The sequence below is a fragment of the Osmerus eperlanus genome, chromosome 10, assembly GCF_963692335.1.
Source record: "Osmerus eperlanus chromosome 10, fOsmEpe2.1, whole genome shotgun sequence".
In the NCBI taxonomy this organism is placed as follows: Eukaryota; Metazoa; Chordata; class Actinopteri; order Osmeriformes; family Osmeridae; genus Osmerus; species Osmerus eperlanus.
The window spans coordinates 3638903-3654257 of NC_085027.1; the positions used below are offsets into that span (position 1 = coordinate 3638903).

At 42.7% G+C, this 15355-nt stretch overlaps 2 protein-coding genes across 2 annotated transcripts; both read left to right on the forward strand.

The window, feature by feature from the left end:
• The first annotated feature begins 998 nt into the window (after window positions 1-998).
• Window positions 999-9929, forward strand: gnb5b (guanine nucleotide binding protein (G protein), beta 5b). The gene is made up of 13 exons (XM_062472051.1): window positions 999-1138; window positions 2180-2330; window positions 2943-3054; window positions 3643-3779; window positions 4185-4226; window positions 4734-4810; window positions 4936-5068; window positions 6193-6336; window positions 6434-6525; window positions 6783-6831; window positions 7843-7939; window positions 8673-8839; window positions 9139-9929. Exons 2-13 carry the CDS (start codon window positions 2205-2207, stop codon window positions 9148-9150), a joined length of 1188 nt encoding a protein of 395 aa, XP_062328035.1. The 5' UTR covers window positions 999-1138; window positions 2180-2204; the 3' UTR covers window positions 9151-9929.
• A 190-nt stretch (window positions 9930-10119) lies between these two features.
• On the forward strand, window positions 10120-13623 carry bcl2l10 (BCL2 like 10). The gene is made up of 3 exons (XM_062472056.1): window positions 10120-10214; window positions 10947-11387; window positions 12684-13623. Exons 2-3 carry the CDS (start codon window positions 10950-10952, stop codon window positions 12804-12806), a joined length of 561 nt encoding a protein of 186 aa, XP_062328040.1. The 5' UTR covers window positions 10120-10214; window positions 10947-10949; the 3' UTR covers window positions 12807-13623.
• Window positions 13624-15355: the final 1732 nt, after the last annotated feature.

Here is a 15355-nt window from a genome sequence, read left to right on the forward strand (position 1 = left end):
TGCATTTACACCTGCCTTGCATGTCGTGTGAATAGGGCATACTGGAGTCTTGGAGACGTGCACATTCTACACATACATCCAGAGGTCTCTTGGATGGCCCAGCAGATAAAGATTTTGCCATTTTAACATTCCTCTTTGTATTCCCGAAATGTATCGTTTCCTAAGCTTAAACTATTATGATTCATTTATAATTAACTATGATCAAGTCATCATTCCTCCTGTTTCTATCTGGCTTGAGTATCTTCTGCTTCCTCATGAGGAGCTGAAGGTGCACAGTAGTCAGACCCCGAGGAGAGACTGGTAGTGAAGGAACACAGTAGTCAGACCCAGAGGAGAGACTGGTAGTGAAGGAACACAGTAGTCAGACCCAGAGGAGAGACTGGTAGTGAAGGAACACAGTAGTCAGACCCAGAGGAGAGACTGGTAGTGAAGGAACACAGTAGTCAGACCCAGAGGAGAGACTGGTAGTGAAGGAACACAGTAGTCAGACCCAGAGGAGAGACTGGTAGTGAAGGAACACAGTAGTCAGACCCAGAGGAGAGACTGGTATTGAAGGAAGCTCACTTGGGTGCTTAGCTGAGTCCTTCCCTGTTCTGAGTTGATGTAATCTGTCTGCCCTGGAGAAATCAGGGTGATTAAAACACTACAGTTGTATACAGCTGTGTATAATGTCTGATATACAGTTATGTCTGTTGTATATTTAGTTAGGATAGAACCAATACAGGCTTCCTATTCTCCTTCTTGGATCTATTGACTTATTTGGCTCACAAATTCGTCCTGTCAATACACTATCCTTATGATGTCAGTCTTAATGTTAACTGTTATTCTTGAAAAATACTAATTTATTGAGTCACAACTAGTTATCCAACCGATTTGTAATATCGCAATTTGTGAAGGTGATTATATTACGTTTATTTCTGTGTGTCTGGCCTGTCCTGGGGCTGGTTACTATTTTGGTGAAGGACCAGTATCCTCCCCATGTAATACAGTGGCCTGCAGGTAATACTGCAACAGTGTCAGAACTCTAATGCTTCTGTAAGTAGCTTACCAACCGTCTCAGTTCCAATCCTTTTCACCGGCTAACACACAACTCAGTCCCGGTGGACAGAACACCCACATAAAGAACTTCTCTCCCTAGGTAAGGACTATTATGATCTGTTCTTATTTGTAGTTATGTTTTACTGTTACGAGATGACTGCAAAAGCAGGCCCCTTTGAGCAGTTTCATATTGTAGCAATGGTTGATCAAAATGTATTTGCAATGTGGTGTTAAATGTAGCAGCTTAGGAGTTTATCTTATTGTTCAAATACAGAATGTAAAGCACAAAAACTCAAGTAAAGCTAATTGAAGAGCTATTTTTAGCTAGAGACTGTACTTTAGGCTAATGGCTAATGATGCTCTTGGATTTACACTCTCAAATTCTGCTGCAATGTGAGAGCACTTTGTGTATCATGAGGGAGATGTGAACTACAGAAGCTAAAATGTATTATCTAAGAACTTGAGTACCTTCAGAACACTGTCTGTGACAAACGTATTTATGACTAATCCTGATTTTCAAAATATAAAAAGTAGAAAAAAACTATATTTAGGCTATATACCAGGTTTTTACTGCGGAGTGTAAGACAACATACTGTATTTCTGATGGCAATCTTATCGTAATAAGAGTATAACATTGCTATACTAGAGCTATCTTCTTAAATAATAGTCAGTTATAATCGCTTAATGTGTAATGTTTCACTCTCAATATGGATTATTGTTCCCAAGGTATACAATGAATACACATCTGTACGAGAGAGACAGTTAAGCTGTATCAGTATGGCATATCTATACAGTGTATGTAAAGTGTTTCTAGTCCAGTAAGTGTGCATCAGTGGCTCCCAGAATAGTCCTACTGCTCTCCTCTGCTTTGAGAAGGATCAGGCAGTAGGGAGATTACCCACTACTTATCCCCTATACAGCTGTCCAGCCACACACCCACACACATACACCCACAGCCTATCGCTTACATGTTGCAACCTATAGACCTGCTCCAGAGCATCACCGAGTTCCAAACTCCAACTGTCAACTACATCAGTAGAAACTCCTTCAACCATCCGCATGGTAGAGTCGACACACACCCTAACGCTCCAGCGTGATGGCTGATGACATTTCTCTGTGTTTGGTTCCACGTGTCCCTCAGATTGTGTGCTCGACCAGCTGCAGTCATGTGTGACCAGACCTTCCTGGCCATCACCTTTGGCCCCTGCGAAAACTGCACCGAAAACAAACCTCTCATGAACCTCTACATCAAGACGGACCCCATCAACTACTGCTCACTATGTGTGGAGACGGTATGACCTTTGACCTCACACCCTACATAATACACACTACATGCTACAGAGGAATTTACCCTTAGATACCCCATGCCTAAGTATTTATATGAAAATGAATGAAAATTACATTAGGTGGAATACAGGCCTTCTCTCTCCCTTGTCAGATAAAGCTCTGAGCCCCTCTAGACACATGCACATGCATACAGAAGACACACGCCACATATACTTCCACATATCACCCCTGAGAGGTGTCCCAAGAGATGTCCTTGACAGCACACACATGCAAACACAAACACTCTCTCTAACACACACACAAAGGTATTTTTTAGACAAAGATAATGGAAGTCACATGCCAGCACAACCCAGAAACCTCTTCAGTCCTTCTCGGAAGCAGGCGACTCATCACTGACAGGCAAAATCTCTCAGCTAACAAGCTCACTCAAAACAAATTGTAACTGAAACCTACGAAACCGATTTTCATGTTTACGATGGGGGTCAGCAGCTTCTACGTGACGTCACAGGAGCAGCATCAGCTGTAGCAAGGCAGATAGCCCGGGCAGCAAGCGTAGCGCGCGACTAACATCTGAGACCCACCGCCCCTTTTCCCGTTCCCTTCTTCTTCCTCTAAAGATGGCGTGTCAGGGACTTCAGTCGGGCGAGAGCCTGGTATCGCTGAAGACTGAGAGCGATGCCCTGAAGAAGAAGCTGGAGGAGGAGCGGGCAAAGCTGCATGATGTGGAGCGTGAGTGTTGGGGATGGGAGAGGGGCCTCGCGGTACTGTATCATGATTATAATAATGTTGTGAGCCAACGGAACCACCAGGGTCTAGGAAGTATAGAAAGGAATGTTAATGTTAGATACTTTCATAATGTTGAAATGTTTCGACCTTATAGTTTACTTGGGGGTTATTTTAAGACAATTGTGAGCATTGATAACGCTTTTAAAATTTCTTCTTGGATTACGAAATTATTCATACATTTATAAGATATAGATAACGGGACAAGTAGATTGTTTTGTACGGTTTGTACCCAAACTACGTGGAATCATTAACACGTCCATGGGACTATTAGCTGAACTACTTATGCAAACTATCATCATTTGTGATAGTAAACAAGGATGGATGCGCGAGTGGTGTAGGCTACGGGAAGCATGCTGTCCTCATGTGTCCTCGCTGTGGTGCTATAACCGGTCAAATGGAAAATTGGTGTCCGAATTAGAGTAATCTCATCGGTCTGATATTTTATCCGGAAAGAAACAGTCTCACAGTAAGGGTTTAAACCTCTACTGGTTGACTTTGCACTGTAAATTTTTAGGTGTGTGTGTGTGTCAGTCAATCAGGTGGCTGAGAAGGTTGAGGTGCTTGGTGCATTTAACATGAAGACCCGTCGCATATTGAAGGGACATGGAAACAAGGTGTTGTGTATGGACTGGTGCAAAGACAAACGCCGACTGGTCAGCTCATCACAGGTGTGTATACACCCGTACACAGGCCTTGGTTTGTATCTATATCTATATCATATATATCTGTACATTCATCCCTAAACCTTTAAGAGCCCTCGATCCCCTGATGTGCAGCTGTGAGGGTCTGCTAATTATTTCCGCTGTCCATGGTGCTGATGTGTCAGACAGCTGTTTGATCACTCCGCTCGTCTTCACTATATGCTTCATACTCCACCTTCTCAGTTCTCCATCACTCCATCTCGCTTTAGCCTAACCCCCTCCTCCGTTCCTCACCCTGTCATAAAGGTCCCAATAACCAATACTCAAAGGAAGTACATTGTATTCAACAGTAGGCACATTTAGTTCCTCACTGTTTTGCATTTTATTTAGATGTTGTTGTTTTTTAAATAATTTTTTGTCCTTCTCCTCTAGGATGGGAAGGTGATTGTTTGGGATGGTTTCACAACCAATAAGGTAAGAACAAACTAGATCAAACAAGGGAGTCAGGTGGCTGAGCGGTTAGGGTATCGGGATAGTAATCAGAAGGTTGCCGGTTCGATTCCCGGCCGTGCTAAATGATGTTGTGTCCTTGGACAAGGCACTTCACCCTACTTACCTCGGGGGGAATGTCCCTGTACTTACTGTTATTCGCTCTGGATAAGAGCGTCTGCTAAATGACTAAATGTAAAAATGTAAATGTAAACAATGAGTTATGTCACTGCTCCTCCTATCAACTAGTGCTCTCTGGAGAGAGGGTATAAAAGAGTGGCCAGAATATGATAGTGTGTGTGCGTGCGCGCGCACTCTAATGGGTGCCTGGTTTCACTGCATTGTTAATCCTGTGTTTTAAGTAGTTTCATCTAAAAGCATTCCTGTCAGATTACTAATGTGTGTGTGTGCGCGTGTGCCTGTCTATCTCTGTGTATGGATGTACACATTTGGTCATACATTTTGTACTGATGATGTTACTGTGTGTTTCAGGAGCATGCAGTGACCATGCCATGTACCTGGGTGATGGCATGTGCCTATGCCCCCTCTGGATGTGCTGTGGCCTGTGGGTAAGTTCTGGAGAAATCTTGTTACATATGTGTAAAAACACGTATTTTACTGACAGAAATGAGCATCAACTGAATCGTTCCTTCCCCCCCATATCTTTGTTTTACATGACCTCTGACCCTACCAGTGGATTGGATAACAAGTGTTCCGTGTACCCACTGTCATTGGACAAAAACGAGAACCTGGCTTCCAAGAAGAAGTCGGTGGCCATGCATACCAACTACTTGTCCGCATGCAGCTTTACAAACTCCGACATGCAGGTCAGACACTAAGATCATATTCCTCTTATTTTTCTCTTGATCTGGGCCTCCATGACCATGAAAGCTTGAAACTACAAGAGAACCAACTGTCTACTCTGTGGAATAGTATTGATTGGTTTAGATGGTGGAGAGGCCATCAGGGTGACTCAATGCTGGCTTTGAGTACAATGGTGAGCAGAAGGAGCAGTGGACTGCAGGATGCTTGGAGATATTAGGCTCTTTTAATAATTCATTTCAGCCGGGCCCTATTCAGTCGTTCTAATCTAGAGAGAGAGGTGAGACTGAGAGCAGGATGGAAGAGGGAGAGAGGGGGAGGAGAGTGAGAGAGGAGGGGAGAATAGAAAGTGATGGCCATCCATTGTCGTGTATTTATAGACTCTGAGTGGCCTTTATCTACCAAAGAGCCGAGCTTTCTGACCTAAGGGCCCAGCATTTAACACACATACACACTCACATACATTTTACACATGCTGTCCCATTTTATTAGAACAGGCCAATCTCTGTGTATATGTGTTAAACTAATCATGCAGGAGATTAACCAATCACCACATGGAAAGAGCTATAGGCCGAGACCTGCTCACATTTACCCGCTAATGCACTAGAGCTGGAGTAGTGGTTAGCACACAGCAGTGTGGATGCATGTGTAAGTGCCCTTTATGTGTTTGTGTCAGTGAAAGTGCCTTGTGACCGCCTTTTATGGTGCGTGTGTGCATCAATGTGTGTGTGTGTGTCATTGGCCCATTAATACTCTAAAGGGAACATCAGATGGGATGGAAGGGGAAGTGTAGGAAGACAGACTGGTTCTGCTAAAAGGTCAATACAGGAAGGAGGCAGATACTTTATATGTCTTACATTTCCTTGGTTTAGTACCGACAGTTAAATAATTTAGTTTTAATCTCAGACTTCACCACAAAAGCAAAATTACGACCAATCAAAGTCTGTGTGGATGAATCCTAATGGGGTAAAAAGGCTAAATACCCTTTGTAGTGTTCTGATATTGCCTGTACCTGCTTCAGTTGACCACAAGCGGGCAGTATTGTTAAGAAATAGAAGACCCAGTGCAACATGGGATCCACACATTCATATGAGTTGTATAATATGAATGTGTTTTTTGTGTGTGCTAGATCCTTACTGCCAGTGGGGACGGTACATGTGCCCTGTGGGACGTGGAAAGCGGCCAGCTGCTCCAGAGTTTCCATGGTCACACAGCTGACGTCCTCACCCTGGATCTTGCTCCCTCCGAGACTGGAAACACCTTTGTCTCTGGGGTGAGAGTGTGTGCCACAAAATCCCCCAGTAGACCCCCCCTCTCCTTCATCTCTGTATCTCCCTTAACTTGTGTGTGTGTGTGCTTCTGTGTTCCAGGGATGTGATAAGAAGGCTAATGTATGGGACATGCGCTCTGGCCAGAACATCCAGTCCTTTGAGACTCACGAATCTGACATCAACAGTGTCAAGTAAGTTAGGCTCCCTTCACTGTCTTTTCTTCATTTCCATCTCCCTCATTCCATGTCTGTAGACAATCTCTTTCAGTTGATGGGTCATGGGACATGCAGAACTTATGAGGTCAAGGTTTGTTATTTCCTGCTGAAAAGCATTTTTTACCACCACAAATTCTGGCCAAGCTATACAGCTGAGTCATAGTATCCTTTCACCTCCCTTTACCTCTGTGTTTTTCCCTTTTTATCCTCCCCTAATTTCCTTCTCCCGTCAGGTACTATCCCAGTGGCGATGCCTTTGCCTCTGGCTCTGACGATGCTACAGTGAGTTAACACATGATGACATAGTTAATCAAGCGATAAAATACAAAGTTAACTCGTTTAACTTGTTTATCTGCATGTGATGATGTGTCCTGTCTGATATTTGTCTGTTGATGAATCAACAGAGCTCATTGATCCGTGTTGCTGCTCTGAAACGTGTCCCAGAACAACACTGAAATTATTGACTTTGTTATCTTTCGATGATGACACTGGTCAAAGATCACTCATTACACCTGGGCTATCCTACCATTGAATAATGTGACTGCTTCATGTATACTGGGCTGCGACTTTTGCATAGCCGTGTGTCGATTGTGCAAAACCGTCCTTCCAGGCAACAATAACCCACACATGCACACATTAGGATATTGACCTTGTGCGTTTTTGCATCTAAAACCTGCCAATTTGACTTTTATCCATAGGCGTAAATCCCGGGGGGACAGGGGGGACACGACCCCCCTGTCGTGGGTCGACAAAAATAGCATTTGTCCCCCCCAATAAATCACTGTAAACATAGGAAATTTAAATAATATTAATAATATACATTTAACTTATTACAATGTAGGCTATGTGTTACAGCAGTAATTTTGGTGTCCCCCTCAGGAATTGCTCTTGAGAAAATGTCATAGAATTGTCCCCCCCAAAATTGATAGCAGATTTTCGCCACTGCTTTTACATTTAGTCATTTAGCAGACGCTCTTATCCAGAGCGACTTACAGTAAGTACAGGGACATTCCCCCGAGGCAAGTAGGGTGAAGTGCCTTTCCCAAGGACACAACGTCAGTTGGCATGACCGGGAATCGAACTGGCAATCTTCGGATTACTAGCCCGATTCCCTCACCGCTCAGCCAACAGACCCCTTGTCGCCCCTTGTTAATGAACCTCTCTCCCTTCCTCCCGTGTATCTAGCCAGTGGACTAACCATACCATTAGAAGAATACGATACAAGTAACTATGTCTATTCTGCCCAACCAATGTGTGTCACATCACTAACAGATTTCCCTTTGGTTTTGTCAGTGTCGTCTGTTCGACTTGCGTGCGGACCGCGAGGTGTCTGTCTACCAGAAGGACAGCATAATATTCGGAGCCTCCAGTGTGGACTTCTCTCTAAGTGGTGAGACTCAGCAGAGACACACCCTGCGCTTCGCCATCCCATCTGTCACATGACCATTCACTTTCTTTTTAGTTTAGAAACATGATGTCATCGCTACTTCTGTTGTTACTTCCATCACCCATGTGTTGTTAGGGTAAGCTAACAGGTGACAATCAGCAAAATGCTCATGTAGGGATGCCAGTTTGTTGATTGTGTTAGTGCTTATGGATTCTTTTCCTCAAACTGGAACTTGTGAGATGATGTGGTAACGGTGGCTTCTACGCTAACCCCAAAGGAGGCTGGACAAATAACCACTTTAAAAAGTAACAGTTAAACGTAATCTAATCAATCAATCAATCAATCAATCAATCAATGAACATGTGTTTTGAAGACAGACTGTGTTGTGAATGCTTCAGCCCCTTGCTGAAACTATTAGTATTTCTAAGGAGTACCAAGGTAATTCATCAAGCTCTCGCTTAAAATCTATTTTTTATTACTTTACACTGATTGTCTAAAGAAGTAATCACAATTAAAGACAATTTACTCTAATTGTTTGTTGTCCTCAACACAAGAAGTACAATATCATTATTAGATGGCCGTGTAAAGATTGAAGCTTCTAGGGGAATTCCAGGGGAATAGCACAGTATGATATTCAGATCAAATCAAATTTATTTGTATAGCCCTTTTTACACGCAAGCATGTCACAGAGGGCTTGCTATTCAGATGGACTTCATCTGTGCTTATCACCCTTCAGGTCGCCTACTTTTAGCTGGCTACAACGACTACACCATCAACGTGTGGGATGTGCTGAAGGGAACACGAGTCTCTGTCCTGTTTGGCCACGAGAACCGTGTCAGTTCCGTCCGGGTCTCACCCGACGGCACCTCCTTCTGCTCCGGCTCCTGGGATAGTACCCTGCGGGTGAGTGGGGTGTGGTCCTGGGACAGTACCCTGCGGGTGACTGGGGTGGGGCTTCAGGGTTGGTGTCCACCATAGAGATGAGGTTGGAGGTGAAGTGAGAAAGAGGTATAAAAAGTATGGTATATGGAAATCCGGTCATTCAAACCACAGCCACTAAGAGACAATTGTAGACTTTCAGATCGCATGACTCTCAGGCATTGTTCTGCTTTCGGTATGTTGCAGAAAAACTAAGCACTCTGCTGGTCTCACTTCCTCCTGGATTTTTCTTCCTCTCATTGATGCTTTTCTCTTTCCTACAGATTTGGGCCTAGAGCCTCTGACATCATCGGAATTAGGGGTCAGAGTTCTCCAAAATGTTGCTATCAACCACAAAGGGACTCATACAGCTTCCCTTGTCTAGTTACAGAGTGTGGATATCCAACCTCTATCCAAATGCAATCCACATACAATAACAGTCACATAAAACACAAACACACATTCATGCACACAAGGGTATTGCTTTGCTTTTATTAATCTTAGCAATGTCAGACAATAAATTCTGCAATCCAAGCAATCAAGGTTTGTCAAACGCAACAGAATGCTATTTGATTGGACAGCCGCGTATTAATTTCTATTCCTAAACATGTAGTTGTTTTTAGATTGATTATTACTGATTGTGTGCTAGTAATAATACTGTTCGCATTGCTGTTATTTAGTATATTCTATAAAGTGGAAGCTATTCTAAAGGCCCATGTCAGACCCTTAGAGCTCTGATGTTTCTTCAGACCCAGCAGCATGCATAGGCCATAGCCATGTACAGTATTACAGATTGTCTTGTAAATTTACTCTACCACTTTTGACTGTTCTGTTACCCCTTGTAAACTGTTATCTGTGATAGATAGGCAGTTTAACAGTCAGGTATTCCCTGAGTGAAACTTAGCTCCTTCTCAGATACATGTACAATACTGTTTATAATCAATATACTGGTTACAGAGACTGAGTCGGATCACTTGCAGTATTGTTGTCTAGACTTTCTTCTTTTTGTAAGATTTATCGGTTCTTATGTACACAGACAATTGAGTATGACAAAAAATAAATGTTGTTTAAAGTATTCCTAAATATTGTTGTCGGTGTTGTCTTTTGTCATTAGTTCACCATATTACCTGCGACAATTGATGATGGAGCGAAGGTGAAGTACAAGGACGAACGTAATGCTAACCATATGGAAAGTTTTTTTTTTTACACTGTATGGTGGATCACAGAAAACGAGGGTGGGGGGACTACCGGTGTAATGACGTAACGAAATCGTCGACTGTTGGGTGTATAGTCGGAACTAGCCGAAGCAGCGACGTGCAGTCCTTCAGTTGTCTGTACGTGAGCTGACATCGCTGGGAGGGTAAGATTTTGTTTAATTTCTATCCTGAAATGTGTAAATATTTGGAATGATGTGTACGCGGGCTCATGTTAGGTAAGCTCAAAGTCTTACCGTTAAAAATTACGGATGTGTTTTGTCTGACAAATATCTCAATGTATGCTTTGTTGCTTCGGTTTCTCGGTGCACAACGGGTTCTTTGTGTGTTGCTAGATTTGACAGATGCTCGTAGTAGAGAGAAGTTAGCTAGCTAAGGTTGGTCTAACTAGCCGGCTCGCAAGTGATCAGCCTACGGCTAGGCTACATATAGAATCTTAACTATCTCCCAGCATTAAGGTGTTTTATTGTGGTTTACAAGCTAGCTTTTATTGAAAGATCAGCGTCTCAATTAGTATTGTCTTACATTCTCTACTGGTAGACTACAGTAGGCTACTACTAGGCTAGCTACTAACGTTACAGCTTCAACTACAAGAGTTCTCCACAATTCAGTTTAGCCACACTTGTTATTTAGCTAATAGAGCACGCTTGCTAACGTTTGCCGCTTACGATACAATTCTGAACCGGGTCCATTCTTATAAAAGGGCATTTCGGTTGAGAACCAAGGCTGCTACTGTGGATGTGTTAGGCCTGAATGCTTACGTATCATTATTGCGCTCACTCATGAATCATTGTCAGGAATGAAATTGCCTAGTCTGAAGACTTGTTTTCAGCAGGAAGTGACTAATGTGTAAAGTATTGTTGGTTTCCTTGTTCTAGAATATGTCGTGTAGGCTGTGGAAGGAGACACTGGCTCTGGGAGAAGACTACCTGGCTTTCTGCTGTGCAAGCCCACGGCTAGCCCCTCCCCCTCCCAGCGAGCCGGCGGCTGCCATGAGACGTCTGGCACAGGACATGGAGACCCTGAACAGCGTCTCCTTCCAAGCCCTTTCCAAGAACCTCCTGTGCCACTCTGAACAGGACCCCTGTGCCAGCCTGAGGGCAGTGCTGAAAGAGATAGTTGTAGATGGAAAACTGAACTGGGGAAGGGTAGTGTGCATCTTCACCTTTACTGGTGTGCTGGCCAGACAGCTACAAGAGCAGAAGTCAAAGGGGCAGGACATTGGGCAAGGGCCTGACAAATGCAGGGGCTTGGCTGAGGCGATCGCTGACTTCCTGGGAGAGGAGAAGAAAGACTGGCTGCAGGAAAATGGAGGCTGGGTAAGCATTATCTCCTTCTCTTAGACTGACACCTAAGTCTGTGTATGTGTGTGGTCATTGTGAATCATGTCTGGTTATACACTATGTCACTCTTTAGGTGTAGCGCAAAGCCTTTAGGCACCCTGCCCAGTGTGGCTGATTATGGGAATTAGAATGGCTATTGCCAAGAATCTGTGGAATGTAGACAAATGTTCCAAGTTAACAACTGATGTCTGTAGGCTCAAACCAGCACTGAAGCCTACACACAAGGATTTCATAAAGAAAAGCTGTCTTATATGGTGGACTGTAGGTTAGCAATTTTGTAGACTAAACTTACTGTATGTCAGTCTTACTGTTATTCAGGATACCTGGATGCAAGTGAAGCCTTGGTTTCTAAACTTGAAACCCCCTAATACTCCACAGGGGGGAAATTTGGTTTGATAATGAAACCTTGTTTGATAACGAAACCAGTTCATTCCACCTACGCTGCAATCTTGTGATGTGGCTAGGCTTAAATGGTGACTATGAATGGACTTTATACAGGTGTCAGAGTTGAAAATGCTGAAATATGACTCTGGAAATCCCAAGCACTCAGACACAGAAATGTTTTAGACTCGGGGAAGATGAAGCTTTGCAAGCCTGCAGTAGCAGCTGGAAAAACCTTTCTACTTTTGTGAAGGGATACCTTCCCTACTCGCACACACACACACACACACACACACACTAGACCATCTCTCCTTCACTGTGAGTTGGTCCTAACAGACTGATGAAACTCATGCCACTGTGCCAAACGGACTTCATCGCAACACTAGTGACCTCAAAGGAATCCCCAACCCCCATAAGTCAGTAGTTCACTAGAAAAACAAGGGGTGAACCGCCTGTGCATTGACGACAGGTGCTGTCCCCACACCATGGTTTCAATGTAAATACAGTGTGGAGGAAATAAAGCAGTTTTTTATTTTTTGAGCACTTCCTCATTTTGGTTGATAAATACTCGGTAGGGGTAACAATTTATAGTATGATTGGTTACTGTGCTTTAGACTGACACTTGTGTTAAAATGCAAAAAAAAATGCAAAAAAAAAATGCAAAAAATGCAAGAAGGAAATTGACTACTATGGATGTGTTTGTGACAGTTATATCCATCATTAGAAGCATAGTCTACTCTGTTTGGTCTGGTCTACCATAATTCAGAATGATGTAGTCTGAGAACAAATTTCTAGCAAAATCTTGAACAGGTTCTTAATATCTTAATGTTCATCAGATTAATATATTTTCCTGTTCAGGTTGTAACTCTTCCTGTGTTGTCTGTTCTGCAGGAAGGGCTTTGTAAGTTTTCAGATTGTGCCAGAGGGATGAACCAAGACTCCTCCATGAAGACGGCCCTGTTTGCTGTTGCTGGCGTGGGCATTGCAGGGTTAACCTTTCTCCTGGGGCGCTAGCCAGCGTCAATCACCTCTTAGCCACCATCTTTCATATCATCACATAGAAGTTTTTTTTTTTTTTAGTTTATGCCATTTATCTTGAAACTAACTTGTCGGTTATTAATTTGTGTGTCAAAGGATTGTTTTACGGTCATCCACAATGTTTGCACATATTATTAATTATGACACATAATCAAGGAGATTGTAAGAACGAATCTAATGCCTTTAGAGATGACGTGTAGGTGTAAAATCTGTCCTGAAGTGAACACTTTAGTTTTTGTTCTCAACATGGTTGATCAGAACCATGTTATTGTGCAGGCCCCGATGTGACATTGTTTAATTTGTTTTCTCTGCCTTTAAACTTCATATGCTGACCTGGGTTGTGAAATACACATAAATTAATATATTATATTTATAAGAAAATGTTGACAATTTCCATTCTTGGGTTGACCCAAATTAATTAGTTAGGTTATCTGCATTGTTTTGTCCTATGCCTTCTGTTTGTTTACATGAGCATGGTGGGTGTGTGGGTGACTGGACAGTGGTGCTATGTGTTATCAAGCTGTCTGTTACAAAGGGACCAATTTGACAAGTTTTTTTATGACCATATTTGAAAAAATTATTCCTATGGCCATGCCCCTATAAATGACTTTTTGGCACAATATTTTTACATGGTTTTATTTATTTATCGATTTCTTAATAAAACAAAAACAAAAAAACAACTGTAATCATAGTTACTGTCTTTTGTTGAGACTGTAGTCAGGCTGTTCTATTTGTTTCCGACTGATGTCGTAAGGTTGGTGTCGCCATTGCGGCTGTTTAGAGTTTAGCCACAGCAGGCCTCACTCTCCACATCCTTGTGCTCGGCTGGTTTCTCAGAATTGCTGAAATTAAAGCGCTGACTTGTATCCTGTTACACTTCTTAAGTGCAGTTGTCTGTATTTCTAAAGGATGACATGCTGCTCTCAGAATACACTTTCCACATATCCCAGTTGATCAGTTTCTTTGTGACACATTGACCAGATAATGAACAAGATTATGACAAGATGAATGATGAAGGTGGGAGATGACAGTGGGAAATCCACTGTCTGGGACACTACAAACTGACTATTTGATCTCTTGTATGCAGAACCAACATATACTTAACAAGGCAGCTATTCTCCAGGGATTGGCAAGACACCATTTTTCCACTTAATCCACTTAGAAGATTTGAACATTTATTATTCAGACCTAGGTTTATATTTGAAATATCACACAATCCTGAGATTATCATAACTGGCTAACAAATGGGCCCTTCTTTTGGCCCACACAAGCAGATCAACTGCAAATATTAAATATGCTTTTGACAGATTTATTTGTTTTTTTAAATGTATTTATTTGGATTTCTACATTGTTGATAGGGACATCGGTTAATCTTTTCCAGGGCCCAGACAGACATGCAGACTTGCTTCACTCACCTTTAGTCCACGTCAACAATGTCACCCATGATGGTTGGCCATCACAAATATATACTAGAGCTCCCATACGTATAGGAGATATGATGTAAGCAGTGAAACCATTTCTTATTGTCGCAAATCTGAGACTACTCTACAGCCCCTGGGCTTTAGAAACCCAGTTTCACACACACAAACACAACTCTTTATATGGCCTTAACAATACAAATAATTCCGCTTCAGCGAGGAAAAGGAAATCCAGTGATATGGGCCTCATAGAAAAAGCTTTGGAATCATCTGATTCCAGTTAGCCTTCATGTTGTACAAAGCTCCTTTTATCTTTAACTTTGATATTTCTACTGTGATGCCATCACATTCAGTGTGGAGGTCGGAGAGAGAGTGGTTGTGTCAGGACACCACTGGTCTTTGGGCAGTGAGGAGGGTGAGGCAGACAAGGGTCACTGTGATAAGCCTATTGTATATCATAACACTCTGTTGCCCTGACTCCCATATAGGACCCCATGTGTCATCCTTTTACATGGCCTCAGAACCCCTCACACAGCAGGAGGAGATGAGAGCTGATATTGTTGGAAAAGGACAGTACCATGTCTGTCTGTGTAATGAGACATCCGAGTGGTTCCTGTTGATGTGTTTTCTACCCAGTAGAACCACTGTGTCACTTCAAAAACAGACCAGCACTCAAATCCTAGTTATTGGTTTCGTCTGTTTTTTTTGAGGATTATGGAGCTTACAGATCCCGCGAAGTGCACTCTGGATTCCAGTTTCCTCTAATCAGACAGGAAAGCTCAAGGGGATCAAGCGTAACTGCTGGAGCTACAATACTATAAGATATGATAGATACATTCCGAATCAGCTTGTTTATGACATTATGACATGAACTTTAGTTCTAGAGGGGTAGTGGCAGAGCGAACCAGAGAGTGGAGATGGATGGTGGTATTGGGAGGGGTAAAGCCAGATCCTTTTGTTCTGTTTTGATATAAATCTATATGATAGACTGGGGTCTGTGACATCACCACTGATCCAGTTTGTTTTTTGAGGGCAATAATTCCAATCCCCTGCCAATCCAGCTGAGCCTGTTTTCACGATGTCACCTGAAACCTGCCCGGCAACACC

Coding starts and splice junctions, on each gene's coding strand:
- gnb5b (XM_062472051.1), top strand. CDS start 2,205: ATGTGTGACCAGACCTTCCTGGCCATCACCTTTGGCCCCTGCGAAAAC. Junction 3,055..3,642: donor AAAGCTGCATGATGTGGAGC/GTGAGTGTTGGG, acceptor TGTGTGTGTCAG/TCAATCAGGTGGCTGAGAAG. Junction 6,337..6,433: donor GAAACACCTTTGTCTCTGGG/GTGAGAGTGTGT, acceptor TCTGTGTTCCAG/GGATGTGATAAGAAGGCTAA.
- bcl2l10 (XM_062472056.1), top strand. CDS start 10,950: ATGTCGTGTAGGCTGTGGAAGGAGACACTGGCTCTGGGAGAAGACTAC. Junction 11,388..12,683: donor TGCAGGAAAATGGAGGCTGG/GTAAGCATTATC, acceptor TCTGTTCTGCAG/GAAGGGCTTTGTAAGTTTTC.